Below are 25,389 nucleotides of genomic sequence, written 5' to 3' on the forward strand. Positions count from 1 at the left end.
TGGACGAGGGGCTTGTGGCGCGCTGCCGCTCTTGATCACCAGCCCTGTGGCCTCCTTATCTGTTAGCAGCAGGTCACCCAATTTCGCAGACAGTCCCGCAGCCAACTCATCCGCGCCAGATTTCACCGGCGATCGGGACGGCGTCCTGGCAGAACCGCCTCCCCTTACCGGAGTTCTAGCCGACGAAGCCATCTCGAACTCTACCACCGCACTCTGGAGACATAGCGGATCGGGAACGCACACCAGACATGCGCGCCGATCCAAACCTCGCCGTCGAAATCCGATCCGCCGCCGAGAACCAACCACCCTCGAGGAAAAACCCTAGCTGCGCGCGATCGCATCCCGATCGCCCTAGGAGAAACTTCCGCTCTTGGTGGACCCACACTCGCACATGTCAATTCGATTAGTCAAGGATGAAGTTGATATGTCTACCTAATCCCCCTCCAAATATGACTACTTTTTACGTGCTGCCAGTTGACGACATACCTCATTTACTACACTACAAGTCTTCTTCCAATTTAACATGACATCTTCTTTTTGTACTAGTTAACCTTTTTGTGTCACTACTCCACTGGGATGCAGGAATTTAGTTAATACCTTCCTGTTAAAAGAAATGACCATTTTATTTCTTGGGCTAATGACATTTGTTCTCGAAATGTAAAGCAGTAATGCTTCAAAGTGGTTTGAGTTCACTGAGAAAATTGTAGCCCATTTTCATCCGTTTGCAATTAACAATGGAACTTGTACTGCCTCAAGAAAAAGGGAACTTGTACAGTTGTACTTCAGCTACGTAGCTTCCTGCTGGTTTCCTGAAACCGTTTTTAAACACTCCTAGAACCAGAAGCTTTCCTAACATATTATTTGCAACAATAGGGGAATTCTTGAGTAATAACGAAAGATATTTATCTCGCTTAGTTCAAAGGGAGGTATGCTTGCATGTAACTCCATTCGATTAAGAGTACATGCGAAAGAATATTCCCCACAGACTACAAAATGATTACATTCAAGCGGATTTCACATGGCATAATAACTATCTAAAAACTTGATATTGTGGCAGAATCAATGTACACTCTAAATGCCATGACAATACAACTCATGAGCTCCTATATCTCCTTGATTTCTAGCCCTCACTTGGCAACCTTTTTTTGCACATTTGATGCCACTAGCGCCATGGAAGCTTTTGCAGTGATCTTTAAGCTGAAATAATGCACATGTTATCGAATGGTTGGCAGGATGAAAACATATCAACTAAAGAAGAAAAGGAAGAGGTAAAACATATCAACTAAAGAAGAAAAGGAAGCGGTCTTACCTCTTCCTTTCGCATCTTTTTAAGCTTTGTTTTATTTTTCTTGTGATAACCAGATAAGAAACACATCATGCATATGATGTGGTGAGCTCCACACTTTTTAAGTTCGATATTGAACTCCTGATGGACCTCCTTCTCCTTATCGCGGTGTTCCACAACTGCTTGACCGTGCCCCCGGGGATGCTTGTGCAGAACCTGTGGTGGGATGGTGAAGACTGTGGTTTCACTCGGAGCATGAGCATCCTCCGCAGAGCATACCGAAGTCCCCTAATTGAGTTACAAATGTATGAAGCACATGCCGACTGGACAATTGAATATGCACATGGATTGAAATGAAAAATAATGCAAGCTGTTTCAAAGGACATGCTAAACATGGAGAAAAGACCTGCAAATTATTCTCCTATACCTAAATCACAGGCCCGCAGTTTTCAAATAATTCTCCTACACCTAAATCTCTTACTTCCTCTGGCTCAAAATACTTATCGCAGGCTCAATGAATCTAGAAACATTTTAGCCTATATTTTTCCTAAATCTACGACAGATATTTAGAGGGAGTACTACTGTTGCTTATAGCACAGATCTGGTATTCTGATGTGAAGTCATTGAGATCGAACAGATTGTCAAGTTGTAAATAAGAAATTTATTGATATCAACAGTATGATCAGAGCAGTCTAAACTAATACGATAGAGTGAGCTATCAGATAAATCAAGAATTATATGTGCGAAGGACGGATTCATACATGATGTGAAGCCTGAGTAGCAAGAGGAGGAGCGCTGCTCGTGCCACTACTCCTGGGTGACCCATTGCCTTGGAGGACGGTGGCCACGGGCATGTCGCTGTGGCAAATCACCAAGTTCGGTGATGCCAGTGATCCAGGTTGATCATGGTTATTCTGCTCCAGTTCCTGTAGAGGCATCATTTGCTGCATCAACTCATATGGAGCGACTTCCTCAGTTCCACTTCCAGATTGATTCAGAGATAGTTGCGCAAAAGCTGTTTCTACAAAAACATCAAATACAATGTTAGATAAAACAATCTCATGACTGAAATATTGAAACACTAAAAGAATATAGCAAGAGAAAAGTAAAGAATTCCTGTAAAAAAGATGAGAAAACTAAAGAAAAATGCAACATAATCACATGCTGCAGGCACAGTAAAATCATAAAGTTGAATAAAGTAATTCAGGGCTAACAAGGTATTTACATATATTTGGGAAAACTAGATCGGATTTTGCTATAAAGAATACATAAAAATCAAGATAGTAGACTATTGACGTAAAATGGTCAGAAGCAAGAAAGTTGTCAGCACTAATTTTAATTTAACAGGAAAAGCTTACAGGCCATCAGGATTTTGATTTTGCATTGTGAATTTGCATGCCAGGCAGAAGTGACATCAGAAACTAACAAACATGTAAAGTGACGTAGGCGGGGCAAGCAAACAGGAACTGTGACTAAACAACAGCAGAAGGTGTACGTAGAAAAGATAAATAAAATGCATCTAATCATAGTATGTATGGATTGCGCATGCCACATAGTAATACCATAGTTATATAAAGTAATTCAGTGGTAACTAGGTATCTACATATATTTCAAAAGTAGATTGGATTGTGCTACAAATAATATATTAATACCAAGACAGTAGACTTGTGGCTTTCTGAAGTAAAGTTGTCAGCGCTAGTTTTAATTTAGCAGGCAAAGCTTACAAGGCATCAGGATTTTGTTTTTTTATTGAATTTGCATGCCAAGTAGAGGTGGAATCAGAAACTAACAAACATTTATACGTGGGCAAGCAAACAGGAAACATTACTAGCCAAAAGTAGAATTATCCTGCAATGGATCATATGCTGAATCATCAATTCCACAGATAAAAGTAGATCTCTGATTAAATGTTACAGCAGGAACACTTGTGCCAGAAGCGGATAACTGGTTAAGTCTTGTAGCTTGTATGAGCAATGCATCACATGCCACAGGATGATTAGTGTAAATAAACACTATTAAAGTTTCAAAAATTTATAGTAAGAGAACAGGAAGCATTTACAGATTTACTAACCATCGTTTGAGTCTGCCGGGACTGGAGGAAACACTGCGCCAGGAACCCATAAGTTAGAAGAAGATAATTGATCAAGTACCAGATCAGGCCCGAGTCCTGGTCACATTAGACATTGATGATTAGCAGGAATATACAGCTCAGACCAAAGTAAAACAAAACAGTCAGCTATACCATCACTACAAATTTGTGAATTGCTGGCATCCTTCCAACACATGAACTTGAAGTGAGCCAATGCATATAATGATCCGAGAAAGAATGGCAAAGATCATTAATTGATCTGGATCTCAGATGTATTGTTCAGAAATAAGCGCAGGGGACGAATATAAGTACGCCATAGATAAGTTGATTGTCATACAATCCGCAAACTAAAGATAGTTCAATCAGATCAGTGGGACACTTATTTTTCGACTTTCATCTATTTAAATGGAGTACAAAAGTAAATGATAGATACATGATGAGCAGACAGAAACCTATTCAACAAGTAGATCTACCATGGGTGTATACTGACTGCGGAATACTTTGTGAACTAAGCAAGTTGTGTCAAGTTTCTATTTTATAACTCTAGTTTCTACAAGCATCCTGCTTATCATTCTTTGAACGTCTTTTCTGTTAGTAGTTGGCAAAAGGTTGAGACCTAACAACTTACCTGAAAAATATTGTCACAAAAAACCTAAATGCACCAGGATTTTCAATCTAGGATAAACACGATTGTACCAACAATAAACCTCAACTCAACCATCTTGTTCATGCAGACATATATTCACAACAAATACAGATTGGTGGGTTGGGTGTAATATTGAAAAGAACGGCATAGTAAAGTTCAAAACAACATCTATGAGTCATAAAACAGCAAACCATCAGATAAATCAATAAATGACATTCAATGAAATGGTTAACATTAAAAGGGGATTTTTTGAAGGTTAAGGTGCTAAACCTGCAGCTGAAGCAGCATTACATGGATTACCAATCATGTGAGGAGCACATAGTCTGCAAACAGTACAACAAATTAGATAATTTATATGCATATCGAGCTAAGCGCAAATACTAATTCAGTCAGCTAGTTCAAACAGCCTGCCTGACATTTTAGAAGCAAAGCAAACTGTGTTTTCTTGCAAAACAGGAGATGCTGAATGTGAAAAAACTCACCCGTCCACGCAATATATGGTAACCCAACAACATCATGGGTTCAAATACTTTTACCAGCAAACCATTGTTACCTTCATTTCTCTTGGTGTCTTCTTTAAGATCTTTCATTTCCTTACTCCTCTAGTATCTTTATCCTTCCAAAACACTAACCATCAACCCTAGTTCTGACCTTACTTCCCATTTCCATTTGACTCGCATAAATTGGGAAATAAGCTTGGGGCTGGGTCTTCCAGGCCAATGTTTCACCGAATATACAGCAATTGTAAGAAAAAACTAATCTGCTCTAGGAAATTTGCAGTGAGGATCAGAGCCTGGAACTTCAATTTCTCCCACTTAATAACCAATATACTTTCCCAATGTAATTGTGCCTTGCCAACGTAAAGAACTTCCAGGAAAACAATACGAGAACAGATGTCCCTTTTAACACCAAGCTGACCAAACCTTTAAACCCAAATTAACAGAACCAAGTGCTCAATAACTCATTCCAATGGGGGGCGCACCATACTAAACATTTTTTTTCTGGTCCAACATAAATAAATCTGCACTGGAGACAAAAAGGAATTAACCCTAGAAGGGAACATTTCTTATGGAACAAACATCGAGCAGGTTCAGGGTTGCACGGGAGGAACAAAGATAAGAACAAGAAGAGCATGGGTCCGTAAGAAATTTCAAGCACCAACCTGCTCATAAGTGCCTGAGTGCGAGCATACTGCGCCAAATACTGGATCCACGAGTCCTCGTCGGGCTGCGGCGGCCAGGAGGATCTGGGGGAAGAGAAGAAGAAAAGAATGGCAAGAATCAGAGCAAAAACGCAACAAATTAGAAGAGGAACAGCAAGGAATCATATCAGGGATGGCAAGAATCAGAACCACCGCAAGAATTAGAGGAACAGCAAGGAATCCGGTTGATCAAGATGGTAAGAGAACCGCACCTTAGCGTGGGGTCGAGGAGAGCTAATCCCGCGGAGTTAGCCAGGCGGCACTGCGCGTCCTCGGTTGCTCCGGGGATGGAGGCCAGGTAGCCGGCGAGGTCGCCCGGCCTGCGGCTGGCGACGAGCGCGAAGACGCGGTCCGGATCGACATGGTTGGGGCCGGAGTCGAAACCGGAGTAACCCACCTGCAACGGGAGTCGAAGCCAGAGAAGCCAGATTAAGCAGGAAGCAGCGAAGCAACGGGAAAAAATCTGCGCAATGGTAAGAGGAGAAGGCGGGATATCGATGGTGGCGAGCTCTTACGTCCATCGCGGTGGTCGGCGGCGTGTAGGGGAGAGAGAGGAGGGGGAGGTGGTGGTCGGCGGCGAGAGAGCGGAGGGGGAGGTGGTGGCCGTGGCGGTGGTTTGGCGGGTGAGACGCCTCTTTGCTTTCAGAATTCAGAATGGGTGCGGCGGAGCGTTGAAAGAGAGAATAGCCACTAGTGAAAACCGTGCCAAAATATCATCGCATCATTAGTATAAATCAACTTGCCAAAATACACTTATTTTAGCTTTTTTTTAGCCAAAATACCACTAGTGCCAAACTGAGTCTACCATCATCTAAGAAAGACATATACGCCTTATCTCTTCAGAATGTTTCAACAACAAATCAAAAGAAAACAATACAACATTATCTCCCCCAACTTGACAGCATTCATCATAACTTGACAACATTGCAACAACATTTTAACATCATTTCAAGTCATTTTGAAAATATTTCAGCAATATCAACTATACACATGGTTGAGAATAAGATAGCACCAACAAAAGCTAGCAGAAACACATTATGGTTCAGAACACTACCTATTACACAAAAGATTATGGTTCTCATGATTATCACAGCCATAAGAGCATGGTTCTCATGATTATCGCAGCCATAAGAGAATGGTTCTCACAACCAAATGCACTAAACTTGTCGAAGAGGGTTAGGACCGAAACTTTTACTCCTTGTAGATGTACTTGGAGGTGAAGAAGCAATTGCAATAGCTGCAGCCCTAAAGTTGAGTACCTTGCTTATTTGGTGTCTTAGGAGATGAAGTTAATGCAATGCTTGCTTCAGCCTTTGATTTTTTTCCTACACGTCAATACACATTGTTAGCAATAATATGCAAGGCATTTGGAAGCAAATGAAAGAAATTTGGACACGTGAAATGATTACCGTGGAGAAGGTGTCCTCCATGCCAAGGCATCACAGTGATGAGGATCTACCCCGCATCGGTGCTCGGAACCACTCTTCTACGGGTTTGGAGGGTGTGTTTAACGACCCCCTCAAAAAAATTACGATTTTCGCAAATCTAAGGGTTTCTTCTGGCACTTTTTCGCCCAAAACCGTAAACAAGCTGCTCTTTTACAGATCGGGAAAATATAGATGCTCTTACAATGTTCGTGTGAGCAAGCTTATATCCAGTTTATCAACATGCACTTAAGAAAATAAAGGAAAATCACCTCAAGATTGAGTGAGAAAAAATTACATAAAGTGCTCAAAAAAAAATCATAGACTGATGATATGTAATAAACCGCTCTGATTATATAAAATGAAAATGACACATTAGGAATTTTTCCCTACTTATTTGTATCAAAAAAATCCTCAAACAACAAAAAAGGTTTAGAAAGCACATCTTATTTCTTTCTCGTGGTTCCAAAATTTGCAGGACTACTCTCATTTTGGTTCCTCTTCTAAAATCAACAAAATAGAATCTCAAGCATGAGTTAAAACCTCCTCAACTTGCATCATCCCAAGTTCTTAACACCAGTGTGGTCAAGTTTGAATCACGAAGATTAACATACCTGAAGGGAAAGTCCATCCTTACATGATGAAGCAATCCGACTTTCAGAATTATGGATCATGCAAGGAACACATGTGCTACCGAACAACATTTTTATAACGGATTTGGATCATCACCTGCTAGAATGGTACGCGGATAGAGACGACAACTAGGTGAGGACTAATTGCGTGGATTAGTGGATAAGAGATTATACGAAGTAGTTTTCCCCAAGTTGATCAGTTCATCGGCACATTATACATCATTCGGAGAATCTGAGACGTTAGATTTAGATGCTCGGACGGCCACGATGTTCTAGATCCGACGGACTCCCTTTTTTATATTAGTGGTGATGGTGATGGTGATTAGTGGTGATGGTGATAATTTGTTTGTACAGTTTTCACGGTGCTCTCATACCCTCAAGTCATGTTTGGTTTGGGCCCTATCTTACCTTGCCAAATGTTGGCAAGAATTAGCTCGTCAGTTTTAGGTCAAAGAATTCTCCGCGCACACTTGACCAATTATTTGGCAAAATTCCACTGTACGAGAGAAATGGTGGGACAGCCATTGGCAGTTAAAAGTTTAGCAAAAACCAAACGTAGAGGAAAATACCATAGGCAACCAATTTTTTTTTTGGTGGGGATAGCGTGTGCAATGAACCAAACAGACTCGCTCCGCCTCCGCGCCTCCTCCTCGCTGGAGTCCGGATCTCCCGCGTGGCCGCGGCCTCCTCGCCCCTCGGCGTCCACCGCCCAGCAGCGGCCGAGCAGGTAAGGCACCTCATTCCATGCCAGTAGAGATCTGCTTCTGCCCCCCCCCCCCCCCCCATTCACCTGTTAACCCCGGGTACTCGATTATGTAGCGCAAAAATTCGTGTATGTCACGGAAAATATATATTCTAATAAAGAACCTACTTCCATCAATCCAAACTTCCGATTTGGTAGGCTCTAAGATTAGTTGTCGATTGAAGGTTCTGAAGCTTCTCCTTAGGTCTTCGATTAGATTAGTTTGTATTTTTCTTCTTAGCAATCCTCCTCCGCCACTTAAAGTTTGGTAGCTTCAGTGTTGGAATACAACCAATTGCAAGGAGGCCATACTTTTTTTTTAAAATCAATTAACAGAGGTAGTAGTTATTGATGCGAGAAACATCAAGACAGCTTGAACCTCACTTGCCCAGCCTTGCTGTGCGCCCTTGCTCAAACCTTGCCAAGAGTATGAAGTTTCACAGAAACAAGTCAAAATGCTGAACTTGGGTAGAGAGTAGAGGCTGTGAGTTTGGGTATACCAAGTGTCAACTCTCGGTGTTGGCCGGCTGATGAGCCGTATTTGCTTGTGTAGGATGTTGAGCACAATATCTGCAACTGATAGGGATGCAAGCGGTGGCCCGATTATCGTGCAAAACTATGCAATTAACATAGTAATGGACACAACATTAACACTAGCTTGTACTAGGGTGCGGGTTATGCATTGCCGCTTGCATCCCTTGCAGCCATGATATTCTTTTACACAGTTCTGTTTATCCTACAAGAATATATCTCCCAGCAGTTATCTGTATTCTGAACTCATGGTGTGTGTTCCTCTGGCCTTCGTATCAGCATTTCCATGGGAGAAACAATGTCGGAAGTGATAACTAAGTTTGCTGTTACATCGATGTTCATGTGGATGGCCCCAGTTGCAATCATCTATGCTTTTTACCACCAGATTTTTCCAGGTTTGATTATTGTTCCTCCTACTTCGTGATGTACTTCATCTTTTCTGTGAAAGTGAAGCACCTATATCCGTAAGGAAATAACATTCTTCGCCTTTGTCAGGTTTGAGTCAGCTGTCATCCTCAGTGCAAACGCTGGCCAGTGGGTTCCTTGCTGTCATATCGGTTAATATTGTGATCGGCTTCTACATATACTCCGCGATGAAGGAGACTCCCCGCCAAGAGCCACAGCCTGATGCAACCTTCTTAGCCAACGCTAAAGCAAGTATTAACCAGCCAACATCTTCTCAAGTGTGTGATGATTCTCAGGGGAAGGGGAAAGTGGAGTAGGCTGTAGCACAACTTGACGTGGGTTTTCTTTCATTGTACACATGTTATTCAGAGTCAGTTGTGTTATGTGAATAAAGCAACGTCACACCCTTTCAGTTAGACCACCACTGTCAATTTTGAGAAGTACAAAACAAGTATATGAATAATTCGTATGTGTAATTCTGCACTTGCCTGAACTCATGGTGAAGTAATGTGTTCCTTACTAGAGTTTGTTTGCAAGCCTTAACTAGTGAATTTATACTATATCTCATCATTGCTCTGTATCGTGTTCAGTTATTGATTTCTATTGAATATATTATGTTGTTATTAGGGGAATGGAACGTTCATGCTTCTAATTTGCCTTGTACCCATGCTGCTATCAGAGAGTCATTTCATTGTCGCTTATTTTCCCTACAACTCTGCCAAATGGCCCTATTTAGTAATCTGTATCTTCTGACATGGTTATAATCTATATGGATTTATCTTTGAATAATTTCTATCCTTAGTCTGTGAGTTCTCATGTTTCTAATTTTTCCCCTTCAAAATTTTCAGTCAGCATGGGTGAATACAAATGTATGGACCAAATGTTCAACAGACAACCTTTTTTGCCTGAAAAAAAAAGCATTTTATGGGTTTTCGCGTGCTTGCTCTCATGTTAGAATTGGCCTATGAACACCCTTCATTGCCGTTATGTTTCCACCTATTTGGATAGCTGTATGGATTTTTTTTTGGAAGATACTCTGAATAAAACACTGTGTATGAAAGAGAGAAATTCCACAAGAATCTGTGACTATGATATGCTCTCAAGCCATCCTTATGAAGAACAGTAATGAAATGATCTTTTAGTAGATAATAAATAGCGGAAAATGGAACAACAACAATTATGGAATAAAGATTCCAATAAACAGTACAGAAAGATGTTTCCCTTCTTTTTGCATTCCTTCCATTACATTAGCAGCAATTTCCTTTATTTTGGGTAAATCAGGCCTTATCTCGAAGTACCACAAACTGCATTTGGATCTTTTTTAGGCACAAATTGCTTTGCTCAACAATGTGATACAGTTCTAACATATATACAAGAGAGAATAAAGAAACAAGACAACATAAGCTGCTGGTTTTGCTGTTCAAACAATCTCCCCAGTTGAAGAAAATAGCGGAGACGCACAATCTGCTCTTTAAAATAAATCACCACGCTGCATCTGTATGAAACAAAAAAAAAAAAACAAAAAAAATCAGGTCCAAAGAACTTCAAGTGTAATTTTGGGTCCTATGTATATTTTGAAACATAGATTTTTAAATTTACAAGATAATTGTAAAGAAATATTAAGAGAATTGTTAAAAAGTAAAATTACTGCAAATACTTTTATCTAGGAGCGTCTGCAAATACTAGCAAAGAAAAGGAAAACCACACCTACCTGTACATGATAAATGGTATTCACCCTTCTTGTATTAGATATCCTCTTGCAATTTTTTTTTCAAATTTCCCTATTTCCACCCTGGGCACTGTCTACAGCATTAGAAGCATCGACCGTTTTCTCACCCAAGTTCTCCAGATCCATGGTTTTGTGATGTTCACTGCACTGAATTCCACAGTCTCCATTCGGATCAAATACAGCTTGTGGCTTCGTGCCACCGTGTACCTGCACATGTGGAGCACTCAAACGTGGTTTGTAATTTGGATTCTGCTCCTTGTTCTCTTTCCCAGCATCGCTGGTTACTTTGCTGGTCGCCCACAGGAGATTTCTCACAGGACGCTCCTTTCTAGCAGCAGCAGGCCTCACTCTTGGGCTGTCAGGTTGTTTAACGCTTCTCACCTTCTCGGCAGGCTCCGAGTCTGAATTAGGTTGCTTCAACACCTTCCCTGCCATGGTCGCCCTTGGTTGAGACGTTGGCCTTCTCTTGTCAACAGCGCCTTCGAGTGAAGCCGGTTGCTGTGACATTCTTGGTGTGTGGGGTTGTCTTGGTTGAGATGTTGATCTTGTTGGAGTGCCTTTTCTGTTGGCCTCATTGGCAGGCGTGTTGGTTTTTTCAGTTCCCATGCCCTCTTCCAATGATTTCAGTCTCCTTTTGAGTTTGTCCTTTGAAAGCATCAAATCAATAAAAGTTTAAATGCTGAGGTAAGAATTGATTGCTGCAAATTGCTCAGGATATTCTCATAGAATTTCTTACATTAATCTGGGCCTCCACCTTTGCGGACCTCTCTGCTATGGTTATCTTGTCACGCAGCCGTTGTATCTCTCCCTGGATGATAGCTGTCATTGTTAAATTCAGATGTGGAATTGCAATATCACGTATATGCACCAATCACTCCATCTTTTCTGTACCTGCAGGTGCCTTCGTTCTTCCAGCCATCTCTTTACCGGCATCAGTTTGTTAGCGTCGTCCTTCCATTCGTTCGCTGTCGTCGTTGCCACACGGTTGACGTACACTTTGGCTCGAGCCAGCTCCCTCTCGAGCGTCTTCTTCTCTTCCTATGAGCTCAATATCATTGTGAAACAAACAAGAATGGGATCGATCCAAACTTCTGAACACTGACATCAATCTCACTTACATTCAACCTGGTTGCCTGGTTCTGGTAGAAATGCACAGCATTGGCAACATCGCCTGCGGCAAGAATGGACTCCTCAAGCTCACCAACGGTGTGGGTGAGCTTCTCGATCTCCAGTACCTTCTGCCTGTTGCTCTTCTCCAGAAGCATATTCTCCTCCTGCAGATCCGGCGCGGTGAACATAAAAAAAGTTCAGGTACACACATAAGAAGGTTCAGTCATGCAATGTTTTTCTATATAAGAGAAAAGAGATTTTGATGCCATGCCAACGATGGATTTCTGTGTGCACATACATGGTAGATCTCCATCTGTTTCTTCAGCTCAATATTCTGGTTCTGGACATCCTCTACGATCAGTGCTCTCTCGAGTGCGCTGCGCAGAATGTCCCCAGCCTCGATAAGTGCTGCCTCATTCAGTTTCAGGTGCCGTTCGAGCGCCTTCTTGTCATCCTGGAGCACCGCAATCTGTCAAGAAACGAACGAGCAGCCACAGGTAAGCATGATATGCAACTATGCAAGTCTGTTAACCACTCTGCTCAATGGTGCTGAATCCAGACTTCACATTTGTGTACCTCATGCCTGTACTTCTTGATGTCAGACTCCAGGGGCGCTATGATGGCGTCAAAGGGAACCACTTCCTCGTCTTTCTGGGATGAGTGGATCCTCCTGAGCGACGCCTCTGCCGCGAACTGTGCAGACAACGCTTCCTTCCGCTCATTGCATAACCTTTTCACATCCAGATTCTGTCATATCAAATCATATTTGCCTGTCACATAACCTGGGAAAAATATAGGTTGTTGTCTTGATGTCAAATCAAATGATCTAGGTAAGTAAATAACCTTCTGCTCAATCTGCTTCTCTAGGCTCCTCAGCTTATCATCCTGTTTCTTTAGCTCCTTGCTCAGCTGTAGCACATGTCAGGTAAAGTTAGTTTGTCCAAATTTGCATCCAGTTTGCAGTGTGGAGTGCAAGTTAACTTGTAAACAACTCAAGGAAGCTAACCCATGAAGTAAATTGTACCTCTGCAATTGCCTTGTCCTTCAATACATCTGTCACCTTCAGACCTTTTACTTCACTGTATGTGTGTCCTAATTCTCGCTCTTTTTCTGCAGGAAGTGACCAAAGTTTAAATGAAGAGCAGTCGTGACACTCTGGTTTTTTTTCTTTGTAGAATATTCTTTTCTAGAAGAAAAAATATATTTCGGTAGAAAACATTACGGAGTGTGCAGTCTGTCCCAAAAGCTTAGAATAAAAAGGTAAGGTAATTATTGCTCCTTTTACTTTTGGACAAAAAGTTAGCCTTTTTCTCCTTTTGTTCGGAGTGAAACAGAAGTTATTTGAATCAGCATTTAGTGGTTGAATGAGACGGATGACAGTAACAGCTTTGAACAAGGAGTCTTAGTGAAAAAGTACCCTGCTGGAGTACTATTAATTGCAAGTTTGCCATGCCATTTCCTTCAGAAAAATGTTAGGTGAATCGACTATCAACGAAAAGGTTCAAAACAGGACACTTCATGTATCCATTCAATTTTTGAGAAGTCCTGTAGATTGTGTGTGTCTGTCTGTTACTCACAGAAAAAAGAACAAAAATAGTTTATCACATTTAAATCGAAGGGAAGTGCAAAAGCAAGAAGGTTAACTAGCCCTATGCATCTTACAGTTCAAACATGTCACACAACTCACCAGAACCCTGTACTGTCGGCACAAGTGACTGACTTGAATATCTGGTGGTTATTAAGCTACAAACTGCAGTTCTACACAAGTGCGAAAAGAACAATCTAATGTGTGTACCCTGCCAACTATGCATATTAGATTACTATAATTCTCAACCACGCTGACATCCTACCAACCAAGCATGTCAAATATTCCAAGGTTTTGTCACACCTGTACCGTAGAATCTGAGCAAATTTCTTGTAACATACTTTTTGTTGGTCATGTCTAGTTTATTCCAGTTGAAGAAAAGCTACATATACCCAGAGCATGTCTTAGCAAGACAGACTCCCAGAATTTATTTTTCCGTTTTGAAAGAGATATGAATCTTTTATCGGCTAGCTTCGGTGTTCATCAAAAACACTAAATATTTTTCTCATGCAATTTGTTGAAGTTCATTTCAGTTGCATCAAGGAAGTAGCTCAAAAGATGGTTTTATGCACCACTTCTCCAGAACTGTTTTCAGCCTGCAGCATGGTATGTCACAGCATAATATATACTGACTGGGTAAATTAACCATGTTTACTACAGAATTAAAAGAAAACCATGTTTACTGCAAAATAAAATAAAAAACGTGTTTCTACTGCACTTATGCACAGACGACGTGCCATGAGATTTAGTGTGTGGCCTTTTGCCGGTTTCCCCAAATTAACCGCGCGATGTATGGTTTTTGGGTATGGTTTCCCTTATTAACCGTACCATTTTTCATCTTCTATAATGCAATGCGGGAGTTCCACGCCCTGTAACGAGGTTCCGTCATAAAAGAAAAAAAAACTGCACTTATGGGACTTCTTCGGTCGGACTAGATTGATAGCTGCAAAATAACTATGAAAAAGTTGTCCTTAATTAGCTCTTTCGCACAACCCCGGCCCCATACTACACATACATAAGAAAAGCTGCACAACGTACGATACATACCAAACATTCATGCCATAATATGTTTTGTCAATATGACGCATACATGCTGATCATATGAAAATTATACTAAGCCTAATCGAGTTACTAGGCCTAAGTGAATTAGAACCTACCCTAGGAATAGAAGTCTTCTTTTTGACAAAAGCAAAAGACTTGTTTCAATCTAAATTCGACTCGAATATGCATGGCTAAATCTCTTCTTGGTAACATGATACCAATGTATGCATGGCCTAAGACCATGCATGCACACAGTTGCACATGCTCCTGAATCCTGATCAAAGCCAGACTAGATGATGGAAACAAACCTCTGAGGAGATTCTCCAGCCTGTTGAGCTCGTCGATGACGGGGTCGGAGTGGCCATGGAACATCTCCCTGCCGCCATGGTCGGCCTCCGACCCCAAGCTGCCCATGTATATCTCTCCCTCCTCGCCTCCTCACAACCTGCAGGTACGTACGCACCCCTAGCTAGCTAAGCTAGCTACAAAGCAGCTAACTAGCAGCTGGTCTTCTTCTTTTTCTTGCCCGGGGGAGAATTAAAGAGTTAAAACGAGGACGATGATACGCAAGCCTTGCCGTGGTTGCACACGAAGAGTGGTGGGTGGGTTACTGGGTTTGGTTGGGATTTTATGGTGTGATCGATCGGTGGTGTGGGTGTCGTGAGGAGCACCCCATTGTGGCCGCGCTTTGGGGTTGCGCGCGCAACGCGAAGTTGACTGCCAGCAGTAGTGTTGTCCAAGAGGAGCGCAGGGGAGTGAGGAGTGCGGCTGAAGAGAGATGGCAGTATGGCGCGACCGGGCAGGGGCAGGAGACACATGGAGCCCCGTCCAGATGCCGGCCTAGCCACAGCGCGTGCAGAGTGCAGACACGAGAGCGACACAAATGTTGGTACGACCTTTTCCTTGTGGGTTGTGAGGCTTGAGATGCTCCGATCTTAAATCGAAATTCAAAATTCATGCATGTTTCACGTTTCAAAAGTTTGGTGAAAACATATGGCCATATGCACCATGCAAAATATATGGGCTTACATATATCACCCCGTGATTTTGTACTACCTGAATATGTTTTTTGAAGCATAATTTTTTTCTCAGTTGCATCATACGTGTAACTATATATAAAAATTGCAACCCACTTTTTGTGCATGATAGACATGGTTAATTATCATTTTTGAACCAGATCTACGAAGGTACATGTTATAACTCGGTGTTTGGGGGCTATCCTTCCTTCTCTATAAAAAAAAGTTTTACAAAATTTCAACAAACATTCATAACGATTATAATGAAAAATTGCATTTCAAAAATTGTGTTTGACCTTGCATGTTTGCCTGAGACTAGGAATGCATTTTATCACTTCAAAGGGCGTGAAAAATTCCGCACCCTCTTGATATGTTTGTAAAGATGTCTGTGTTGAGGAATAGCAACTAGTATTCACAGAGGGCCATAGGCCAGTACATGTACATGTGTGACAATGTGCAGGTAAGCCCCTCATACACTGGGGAATAACAGAAAAGGTACTATACAACTCTAACACCCCCCCCCCCCCCCCCCCTCAAACTCATGGTGAATCAAGAACACTTGTTTGGAGAGAAAGAAACCATGATGTGCTCTAGTCTGGGCCTTCGTGAAGAAGTCAGCAAGCTGAAGCTCTGAAGGCACATAAGGAAGAGCCATAACCTGATGGTGCACAGCATGACGCACATAGAAAGCATCAACACCGATGTGTTTGGTGAGCTCGTGCTTCACCGGATCACGCGCAATGCTGATGGCACCAGTACTGTCCGATAAGAGCGGAGTCGGAGCGTCAGCAGAAACACCAAAGTCCGCAAGTAACCAGCGTAACCAAGTCACCTCAGCCCTCAATAGAGCCATCGCCCGCAACTCAGCCTCAACACTTGAACGAGAGACTGCAACCTGCTTCTTGATCTTCCAAGCAATGAGAGAGCCACCACGAAAGACACAGTAGGCAGAAAGAGACTTGCGATCCTCTGGATCACTAGCCCAGGTAGCATCTGAGTAGGTCTGGAGCTGTAAGGAGCTGGAGCGAGGAAAGAAAAGCCGACGAGAGATAGTGCCACGAAGATAGGACACGAAGAAGATGACTATAGTGGACACTAGTGGGAGCAGACATGAACTGACTCAGAATGTGGACTGGGTAGGAGAAGTATATTCAGGACCTTCTCACTCGTGCCGCTCTTGGTGATGAGCGCTCTAATACCACGTTAAGCTTCATGCACTAGCCACTTGAATCAAAAATCCGAACTGATGGAAAGGGCTAGGCAATCTACTTGTACACGTCAACATCCCTCTCACGTGTGACGGGGAGACGAGAAGACAAGTCAACACGTGTAGAGAGGCAAAGAGGCAGCGGAAGGCCGGAACCACACTGCAGGAGGCTGCGGGGAGAGGAGATATTTTTTTAGAATAAATTGTAAAAGCCAGGATTTGAACTCGAGACCTGGGGCTCTGATACCATGTTGAGGAATAGCAACTAGTATTCACAGAGGGCCATAGGCCAATACATGTACATGTGTGACAATGTGCAGGTAAGCCCCTCATACACTGGGGAATAACGGAAAAGGTACTATACAACTCTAACAGTCTGCATGTCACAGTATCTCGGGGTTCATCGACTTAACTGGATCATTTCAATACTCCACATATGGATGATATCTAACCAATGGTCATGATGTATACGTTTTCGAGGTGCAACTTTATATATCACGATCCTACTAGAACCCTACTTGTCCTCACCCTCCCTGTAAAGAAGAAAGAAACAGGCCGGAGGAAATAACAGGTGATTTTCTACTATTTTTAATATATGTCCTTGTCCCCAACCCTCTCTCAGCAAGAAAGAATTATATGTCGGTGTGAGAAAATATCTTCAGTTCCTATACGGTGATTTGTACTTTTATGTATGCCCTTTTTCTTTTGGGGGTGCCAAAAAAATGCAGAAGATAGGAGTGTGTTTATTTAGGGGAAGATAGTGGCGTTTTGCCACATCCAGTTAAATTGCATATTTTATAATATTGTCAGTACAGCCGGATGCGATTAGTTGAACAGCAATCTTTCTCCGGGCAACACGTTTTTAACGAAAATAAAGTAAGGAACCGTGTTAAATTAAGGCCATCTTGATTGGACAATGAGAAGAGTATCTCTCTTCTCATATACACTGCACACTGTGACAGGTCCAGAAGCGACTCCGTTTCGTAACAGTCACTGAGAACAAAATAAAGTGATACCAAAGGGTGTAGTATAATTAAGCGTGTAATGCCCCATGCCGATGCCAACGAGGTTAGGAGCCTTCCTGTTGTCGTTTGCATCGCCGCAGAATTACTCCAAATTGGACGAAGTCCTAATGTTTCCAAATGGCAAATGGAGGCAGCACTGCAAGCTAGCATCAGTCTTTAAACTTTGAAGGTAAGGACAGTATGCTTTGCTTCTCTTATGAAAAAGATCCGACGCTTCCAAGGCACTAAAAAAGCAAGAATCAATCTAACCTAGCCAGCTAGCCCCCCTCCATAAGAAGAGATATATGTAGTCTTGAGCTAATCAGGCAATTTGTAGCTGAAGTTGAGTAATCATAGGTACATACGTCCATCCCGTGCTGAGAACTAACGTGTGGTAAGTAACTGAAGGTGATCATAGGATACTAATAAGTTACAAAAATAAGTGCTAAAAATGATTCAGATGATGCTTTGGCTAATCAATCTGTTCTGTTCTCGGTTTTCAAACCGTGTCGATATGTTGTTAGTTAACTTGGTTATTAAGTCTAGCTTCTCTAGCACTCTGTGTTAATTAGTTGGTTGGCAGATGGCAGCAGATTTGAGAGGACAAGAAGTTAGCAACGGGAGCCATTAATCGTGTCCGACTAGCTAGTCTAATCGATGTAGAATATGGATGATGTTGGAAGAGAAATGATTAGTTGTGTGCTTAGTACTAAACCTGATCTGAAGAGCCCGCTAGCTTTTTTTCCAAGCGATCCAAAGGATCGATTTTCATTACCAAACCGATAACGAAAATACAGCACGCAGGCATACAAATGTTATGCCGCACACGGCAGAAGAGAGCGGGGGAGGGAGCGCCGCAGATGCTAGCGTTTTTGAGGAACTTAAAGCTATTACATAAAAAACTAGGAAGTTTAAAGCATGCACTCGGTCTTGTGGATCAGAACGAGCTTTGCATCCAAAAACTATCTGATACCAGAAACTATCCAACAGATCTTCAACAACAGGAATCATCACTTTGACAAAAGCTAGCAACTGCATCCAAGGAGACGAGTCAGTCTTCAGTTTCCATGCGATCATCAGCCAGATCTTCCATGGTAGCATCGGCAATACGAAGAATTCTTCGAGTTTGTTCATCAGGGCGCGAGGAAGATGGAGCAGGTGTGCTGGTGGCAAGTTGGAGAAGGCTAGCAGCTCCCGCCCGAAGATTTTCTGCATCAGGAGAGTTATGGAGACCTGCCCAGTAATTCATAAACACAACAGCAAAACTGATCAGCTTATTTGGATTTTTAATGAGTTTATGTTCAAAACAGGCTCTATTTCTGAGTTTCCAGATAGCCCAGCATATAGCAGCAAGACCAGCTATTTGAACATTTCTACTAGCTGGAATAAAGCGAGGAAGCCACCAAAAGTACTGTGTAAACTTCCCAGGTCTGTCAGGAGCACCGATTGATGTTGCCACAGAGCTCCAGACAAACTTAGCTGCAACACATTCAAAGAAAAGATGAGCAATGGTTTCTCTTTTGTCACAAAACTGACAAGAAGCATTCCCTATCCAGTTTCTTTTCAGTAAATTATCCTTTGTCGCAATAGCATTATGCCAAATGAGCCACAGCTAGATTTTGATCTTCAAAGGAATCTTGCTTTTCCACAAGTGTCTGAAAGATCTGTCTACAGCATTCCTGCAAAGATGGTTGTACATAGATTTAACAGAAAAGATGCCATTCTTTGTCCATTTCCAGTAAGGTCTGTCTTTATTTTGTGATAGGTTGGTCTGCCTCACAATATTCAGTAGGCCATGCACCTGGAGATCCAAATCAGGTGCAAGATATCTTCTAAATGAAAAGTTCCACCCACAAGCAGCAGCATCTGACACAGTTATTGTTTTTTCATTGCAAATATTGAAAATGTCTGGGAAGCTGATACGTCCAAAACGTATCTACTTTCCCGAACACTTTTGTATTGTTTTGCCTCTAATTTGTGTATTTTGGATACAACTAACACGGACTAACGCTGTTTTCAGCAGAATTGCTCAGGTGTCTTGTTTTTGTGCAGAAATTCAACTTTCGGGAAAATCCTCGGAATTTATATCAATGGGCCTATTTTACCAGAAGACTTAGGGAGCCAGAAGGGCAAGCCAGGTGGAGGCCCGAGGGCCCCACACACCAGGCCGGCGCGGCCCAGGGGGGGGGGCGCGCCGCCCTAGTGTGTGGCCCCCTCGGCTGGCCTCCGACGCCCCCCTCTGGACTACTTAAAGGGTTCGATCTAAAAATCGCGAGGCAGAAGTCGAAGTCGCCAGAAACCCTCCAGTGCGCCGCCACATCGCGAAACTCCGTCTCGGGGACCAGAAGTCTCCGTTCTGGCACTCCGCCGGGACGGGGAATTGGAGGGGATCATCGCCATCATCACCACCGACGCCTCTCCATCGACCATCAATGTTTCCCCCATCCATGTGTGAGTAATTCCTCCGCTGTAGGCTGAAGGGGATGGTAGGGATTGGATGAGATTGGTCATGTAATAGCATAAGATCGTTAGGGCATAGTGCCTAGTGTCCGTAATTGGTACTTTGATGATATTGTTGCAACTTGTTATGCTTAATGCTTGTCACTAGGGCCCGAGTGCCATGATCTCAGATCTGAACATGTTATTGTTTCATCATGATATGCATTGTTTTATGATCTTACCTGCAAGTTGTATACACATGTCGCTGTCCGGAACCAAAGGCCCCGAAGTGATAGAAATCGGGACAACCGGAGGGGATGGTAGTGATGTGAGGATCACATGTGTTCACGGAGTGTTAATGCTTTGCTCCGGTACTCTATTAAAAGGAGTACCTTAATATCCAGTAGATTCCCTAGAGGCCCGGCTGCCACCGGCTGGTAGGACAAAAGATGTTGTGCAAGTTTCTCATTGCGAGCACGTACGACTATATATGGAACACATGCCTATGGATTGCTTTGTACTTGGACACCGTTTTATTATTATCTGCAAATGCCCTGCTTTGATTGTTACATGAGTTTCTCTCGTCCATGCAACGCCCGTCATCCATCCCTGTGCCTACAGTATTTTAATCCTGTTGTTTACTATAATCACTACTGCTGTCTTTGTTACTCACGTCGTTATTTCACTATCGCATCGCTATAAAACCGTTACTATCGATAAACTCTTGCGAGCAAGTCTGTTTCCAGGTGCAGCTGAATTGACAACTCCGCTGTTAAGGCTTTCAAGTATTCTTTGTCTCCCCTTGTGTCGAATCAATAAATTGGGTTTTACTTCCCGCGAAGACTGCTGCGATCCCCTATACTTGTGGGTCATCAAGACATTTTTCTGGCGCCGTTGCCGGGGAGCATAGCTTTATTTGGAAGTTCACTTGGATTGATATTGTTCGCTGCAAATTATCCATCATGGGTAAAACTCGCGATCCTAAAGTCGCCATATTACCACCCACTACAAGAAAAGGTACAACTCTTAGTACCTCTGCTACTCTTGATTCACCATCTGTGATAAGTCAACTTGTTTCACCGCCGCAAGCTTCACTTGCTGGTACTTCTGCTGAATCTGAAAACTCTCATAATATTGATGATGTTTCTGCTGTGCTTGATGATAGTGGTTCATTGGGATCCTTTCTAGATGCTACAATTGCTAGGTCTAGACAAATTGAAAATGCTGAAACTCCTAATGAAAATGCTGCTACACCTGTTAATTCACCTGAACTTAATTATTCTAGTGATGATCCTGATGAGGATTATGTGGAGCTTAATGATGATTTTATTAATAGATGCAATGCTACTGCTGATGCAAGAAAAATTAAAAAGTTTCTCGCACAATATACTGTTAGACATAAGCTATCTCCTGATCCTAAATTTGCCACATCTCCTATATGCATTAAGGATAAAGATTATGATTTTTCTCTTGATTTATCTCATATAGCTATTGTTGAGAAAACACCCTTTTGTGGTACTGAAAAAGAAAGTGCTGTAGAACACATGAATGAACTTTCTTCTATGAGTAGCTTGTTTTCTGATGATGTTAAGATGCGTACTTATTTTGTTGCTAAATTTTTTCCTTTCTCATTAAAGGATGACGCTAAAACTTGGTACAATAATTTGCCTCCTGGTTCTATTAAAAGTCCAGGTGATTTGCTTGATGTTTTCTTTCGGAAATACTTTCCTGCTAGTGCTCAACATGCTGCTTTACAGAAAATTTATAGCTTTGACCTGGAAGATGGAGAGAAATTGCCTGAAGCTTGGGCAAGATTTTGCTCTCTTATCAGGGCTCGACCTAGACATGAATTGGAAAAGCATGATTTACTTGATATATTCTATAGTGGACTAACCATTGAGTCTAGAGCATATTTGGATAGTTGTGCTGGTTGTGTTTTCAGGAAAAGAACTCCGCAGAAGTTTGAAGAATTATTGGCTAAAATAGGCCGGAATCATGATGGTTGGACTACACCTGAACCAACTCCGACGCCAATATTGAAGAAGAGGGGTTTAATTAAATTGAATGATGAAGATATGAGGGAAGCCAAGAAGTCTCTCAAGGAGAAAGGTATTAAATCCGAAGATGTGAAGAATCTACCTCCCATAGAAGATATATGTGAGATAATTCCCCCTTCATACATGATCGAGGTAAACTCTCTTCAACACTTTACTAGGGAAGATATTCCGTATTTGAAACCTCCTGCTCAATGCTTAGATGAGTTTGATAATTATATTGTTAAGCACGAAAATTTTAATATGAGAGTAGAGAATCATCTAATGGAAAATTCTCAAGCTATTAGTAATTTGCATGATATTGTGGAGAGAACCTCCAATGATGTTAAGATGCTTGTTAAACATTTTCAAATGGTTCAAACTCAAATTGATCAACTCACTAAAGTGCAAAATGACTTGCTAAAAAATAATTCTAAAGAGAAACATGTTTATGAAGTAACAACTAGAGGCGGTGTCTCTACCCAGGATCCTCTATATCCTGAAGGGCATCCCAAAAGAGTTGAACAAGATTCTCAACGAATTGAACCTAGTGCTCCTTCTAAGAAAAAGAAGAAGAAACATAAAAATGTTGTAGAATCCTCTGAACCTATTAATGATCCTAATAGTATTTCTATTTCTGATGCGGAAACTGAAAGTGGTAATGAACATGATAATGATAATGACAATGATAATGATAAGAATGACGCTTCTGATAAAGAAGAGGTAGAAGATGAACCTGAAAAGCATGCTAAAAATAAAAAATATACTAAAGAAGATTTTATTGCTAAGAAACATGGTAATGAAAGGGAACCTTGGGTGCAAAAGCAAATGCCTTTTCCTGCTAAGAAACTAAAATCAAAGGAAGAAGAACACTATAATAAATTTTGTGATTGGATGAAACCTTTATTCTTGCAAATCCCTTTGACTGATGCTATTAAATTGCCTCCTTATTCAAAGTATATGAAAGATATTGTCACTAACAAAAGGAAAATCCCCAATGAGGAGATTTCCAGTATGCTTGCTAATTACTCTTTCAATGGCAAAGTTCCAAAGAAGTTGGGCGACCCAGGTATACCTACTATTCCTTGTTCTATTGAGAATAATTATGTTAGAACTGCTCTATGTGATTTGGGAGCCGGTGTTAGTGTTATGCCTTTTTCTCTTTATAAGAGTCTTTATTTAGATAAGTTGATACCTACTGATATATCTTTGCAAATGGCTGATAAATCTACTGCTATTCCTGTTGGTATATGTGAGGATGTTCCTGTTCAAGTTACTCATAATTGCTTGATATTAACTGATTTTGTTGTGTTGGAAATGCCTGAAGATGATAATATGTCTATTATTCTTGGGAGACCTTTTCTTAACACCGCAGGGGCTGTTATTGATTGCAATAAAGGAAAGGTTACTTTCAATGTTGATGATAAGGAGCATACTGTCTATTTCTCCAAGAGGATTGATAAAGTATGTGGAGTTAATACTATTTCTAATGTGAGAACTATTAAAGTTGGAACAATTGATTGTCCTATATATGAGCCTAAAGAAGGTTATCAAAATCTTATGATTCGATCCATATCAATACAATTCAAGGTAACATGATTGATTTGAGGTTTATTTCTTCTTATGCTATGTAAAATTTATTTGGTGGCAAGACTTGATCAACCTTGTTAACAAATACTTTTTATATGCATAGAGGAGGTAAACAACATCTCTTTCTTCCTCCACTTGTTCTACTTGCTGTAGCACTTTTGTTTTGCAAAGTTCCTTAGCTAATTAGAGATTTCAAAATTTTCCTGGCCAGTAATAATAAACTTAATACCCAGAAATGTGCATTTTTCAAAGTTTTCAAAAATTCACAAAAATTATACCGTTGGTCCTATTTTCGAAAATGCACCCGGGAGCACCTGGGGATGACCAGTGGGGCACCCCAGGGTGGCACCCCACAGGCCGGCGCGGCCTGGAAGGGGGGCGCGCCACCCTGGTGTGTGGGCTCCCCCTTGCCCCACTTTAGCATCCCTTCCTCCCACACTCTTCTCTCTCCCGAAAAAATCAGCACCAGCTTTCTCTCACTCGTGTTTCTGCTCAAGAGCTCAAGATTTCTCGATCTCTTTGCTCAGCCTAGATTTCTGTCTGAAATTTAGCACATTTGCTCTCCGGTATGTGACTCCTCCGATTATCCAAGTAGAATTTTGTTTGGTTGATTATATCTTGAATATTTTGCTGCTGTAGGTAACATGTTTAGTGAGCTTGCATGCTTGTTCTAAGCTGTATAAACTAGTTTTGATGCATGATTAGTACTCTAGCAAGTTCCTATGGTAGTTCCCCTCAATTATATGTCACCAAATCAAATTTTATAATGTTTGTTTAAAATTTCAGAAAATGGAGTGGAATAGACATCAACTAAACCAACAAGAATTGGAGGTGCAACAAGTCATGAGAGTGAACCGCGAAGAGGGAGTATACCCCTCTTACTACCCGTGCACAGATTTCATGAGAAGTGCAGGAATCTTGGGAGATGTTCAGAATCTAATTTCTCGTGCAGGGTTGAATGACTTTGTTGACGGAGAACCATGCCAATATACAAAATTGACTATGTCTGTTGTGCAGGATTTTAAGTTCAATTGGTCGCAATCTAACCCCATGGTTTAGTATAAAATTTATAATAAAACTGTCAACTTGCCATTCAATGATTTTTGTACAGCAATTAGAGTACCGCAATGGGGATCATGCGAGAAGATAAGGGGATCGCCGCGAGAGCTCTTAAACCTTTTAGAGAGGATTTGTCATGGAAGGAGCTTCTCAGAGGATGGTGGTAAAATCAGTAGCATTCAATTCCCAGTTATCCGCTACTTTGCTTATTTCATTACTAAATGCGTTCTTGCTAGAAAGAATGGTAGTAAACTATCCATCCAGGATTTAGCTTTTCTAGCTGCTGCACTGCAAGGTGGTAAGGCTTATAATTTGGGTGCGTTGATAGCTTATAGACTTGCTACTAACCGTGAGAAGGGCGGAATCTGTGGAGGTCTCATCGCCTCTCGTTTACTAGCTTTGCATGGTGTAGAACCTCACCATCTTGATATTCAACTTCCCATAGAAAAACTTGACATAGTCTCCATGATTAAACATGAATTTGTTTCTGATTCATCTAATTTGGGTAACCTGTTTTACAAGATGACATTTTATAAGAAAGCTTGGAGAATAACTAAGAAAACTGAAAAACTAGTAAGATTGTATGCGCATGTTCTATTTAACCTTGATTCCAGGGAGGAT

The 25,389-nt window shown here is 41.6% G+C and overlaps 3 protein-coding genes across 3 annotated transcripts; 1 reads left to right on the forward strand and 2 right to left on the reverse strand.

The window, feature by feature from the left end:
* Positions 1-882: 882 nt before the first annotated feature.
* LOC127296486 (uncharacterized) lies at positions 883-5,873 on the reverse strand. The gene is made up of 9 exons (XM_051326578.2): positions 5,737-5,873; positions 5,434-5,618; positions 5,183-5,266; positions 4,503-5,046; positions 4,291-4,343; positions 3,357-3,452; positions 2,047-2,306; positions 1,310-1,573; positions 883-1,197 (listed from the first exon to the last, which is right to left on the reverse strand). Exons 1-4 carry the CDS (start codon positions 5,740-5,742, stop codon positions 5,007-5,009), a joined length of 315 nt encoding a protein of 104 aa, XP_051182538.2. The 5' UTR covers positions 5,743-5,873; the 3' UTR covers positions 883-1,197; positions 1,310-1,573; positions 2,047-2,306; positions 3,357-3,452; positions 4,291-4,343; positions 4,503-5,006.
* A 1,973-nt stretch (positions 5,874-7,846) lies between these two features.
* LOC127296488 (uncharacterized) lies at positions 7,847-9,523 on the forward strand. The gene is made up of 3 exons (XM_051326581.2): positions 7,847-8,004; positions 8,830-8,945; positions 9,046-9,523. The coding sequence occupies exons 1-3, from the start codon at positions 7,889-7,891 to the stop codon at positions 9,270-9,272; spliced, it is 459 nt and encodes a 152-aa protein (XP_051182541.1). The 5' UTR covers positions 7,847-7,888; the 3' UTR covers positions 9,273-9,523.
* A 629-nt stretch (positions 9,524-10,152) lies between these two features.
* On the reverse strand, positions 10,153-15,119 carry LOC127296487 (microtubule-associated protein 70-4). The gene is made up of 10 exons (XM_051326580.2): positions 14,729-15,119; positions 12,819-12,904; positions 12,638-12,703; positions 12,371-12,541; positions 12,093-12,263; positions 11,803-11,958; positions 11,576-11,722; positions 11,421-11,492; positions 10,667-11,329; positions 10,153-10,450 (listed from the first exon to the last, which is right to left on the reverse strand). The coding sequence occupies exons 1-9, from the start codon at positions 14,832-14,834 to the stop codon at positions 10,727-10,729; spliced, it is 1,578 nt and encodes a 525-aa protein (XP_051182540.1). The 5' UTR covers positions 14,835-15,119; the 3' UTR covers positions 10,153-10,450; positions 10,667-10,726.
* Between the last annotated feature and the right edge of the window lie 10,270 nt (positions 15,120-25,389).

Source organism: Lolium perenne, chromosome 4 (assembly GCF_019359855.2).
Source record: "Lolium perenne isolate Kyuss_39 chromosome 4, Kyuss_2.0, whole genome shotgun sequence".
NCBI lineage: Eukaryota > Viridiplantae > Streptophyta > Magnoliopsida > Poales > Poaceae > Lolium > Lolium perenne.

Excerpts from the sequence above, each read along its gene's own strand:
- LOC127296486 (XM_051326578.2), bottom strand. Across the intron at positions 5,267-5,433 it reads CTCCTCGACCCCACGCTAAG|ATCCTCCTGGCCGCCGCAGC; the intron begins GTGCGGTTCTCT and ends CTCTTCCCCCAG. Across the intron at positions 5,047-5,182 it reads ACTCAGGCACTTATGAGCAG|TGCAGATTTATTTATGTTGG; the intron begins GTTGGTGCTTGA and ends TTTTGTCTCCAG.
- LOC127296488 (XM_051326581.2), top strand. The coding sequence starts at position 7,889 with ATGAACCAAACAGACTCGCTCCGCCTCCGCGCCTCCTCCTCGCTGGAG. Across the intron at positions 8,005-8,829 it reads GCCCAGCAGCGGCCGAGCAG|CATTTCCATGGGAGAAACAA; the intron begins GTAAGGCACCTC and ends CCTTCGTATCAG. Across the intron at positions 8,946-9,045 it reads TTACCACCAGATTTTTCCAG|GTTTGAGTCAGCTGTCATCC; the intron begins GTTTGATTATTG and ends CGCCTTTGTCAG.
- LOC127296487 (XM_051326580.2), bottom strand. The coding sequence starts at position 14,834 with ATGGGCAGCTTGGGGTCGGAGGCCGACCATGGCGGCAGGGAGATGTTC. Across the intron at positions 12,264-12,370 it reads TCAAGAAGTACAGGCATGAG|ATTGCGGTGCTCCAGGATGA; the intron begins GTACACAAATGT and ends GTTTCTTGACAG. Across the intron at positions 11,959-12,092 it reads AACAGATGGAGATCTACCAT|GAGGAGAATATGCTTCTGGA; the intron begins GTATGTGCACAC and ends CCGGATCTGCAG.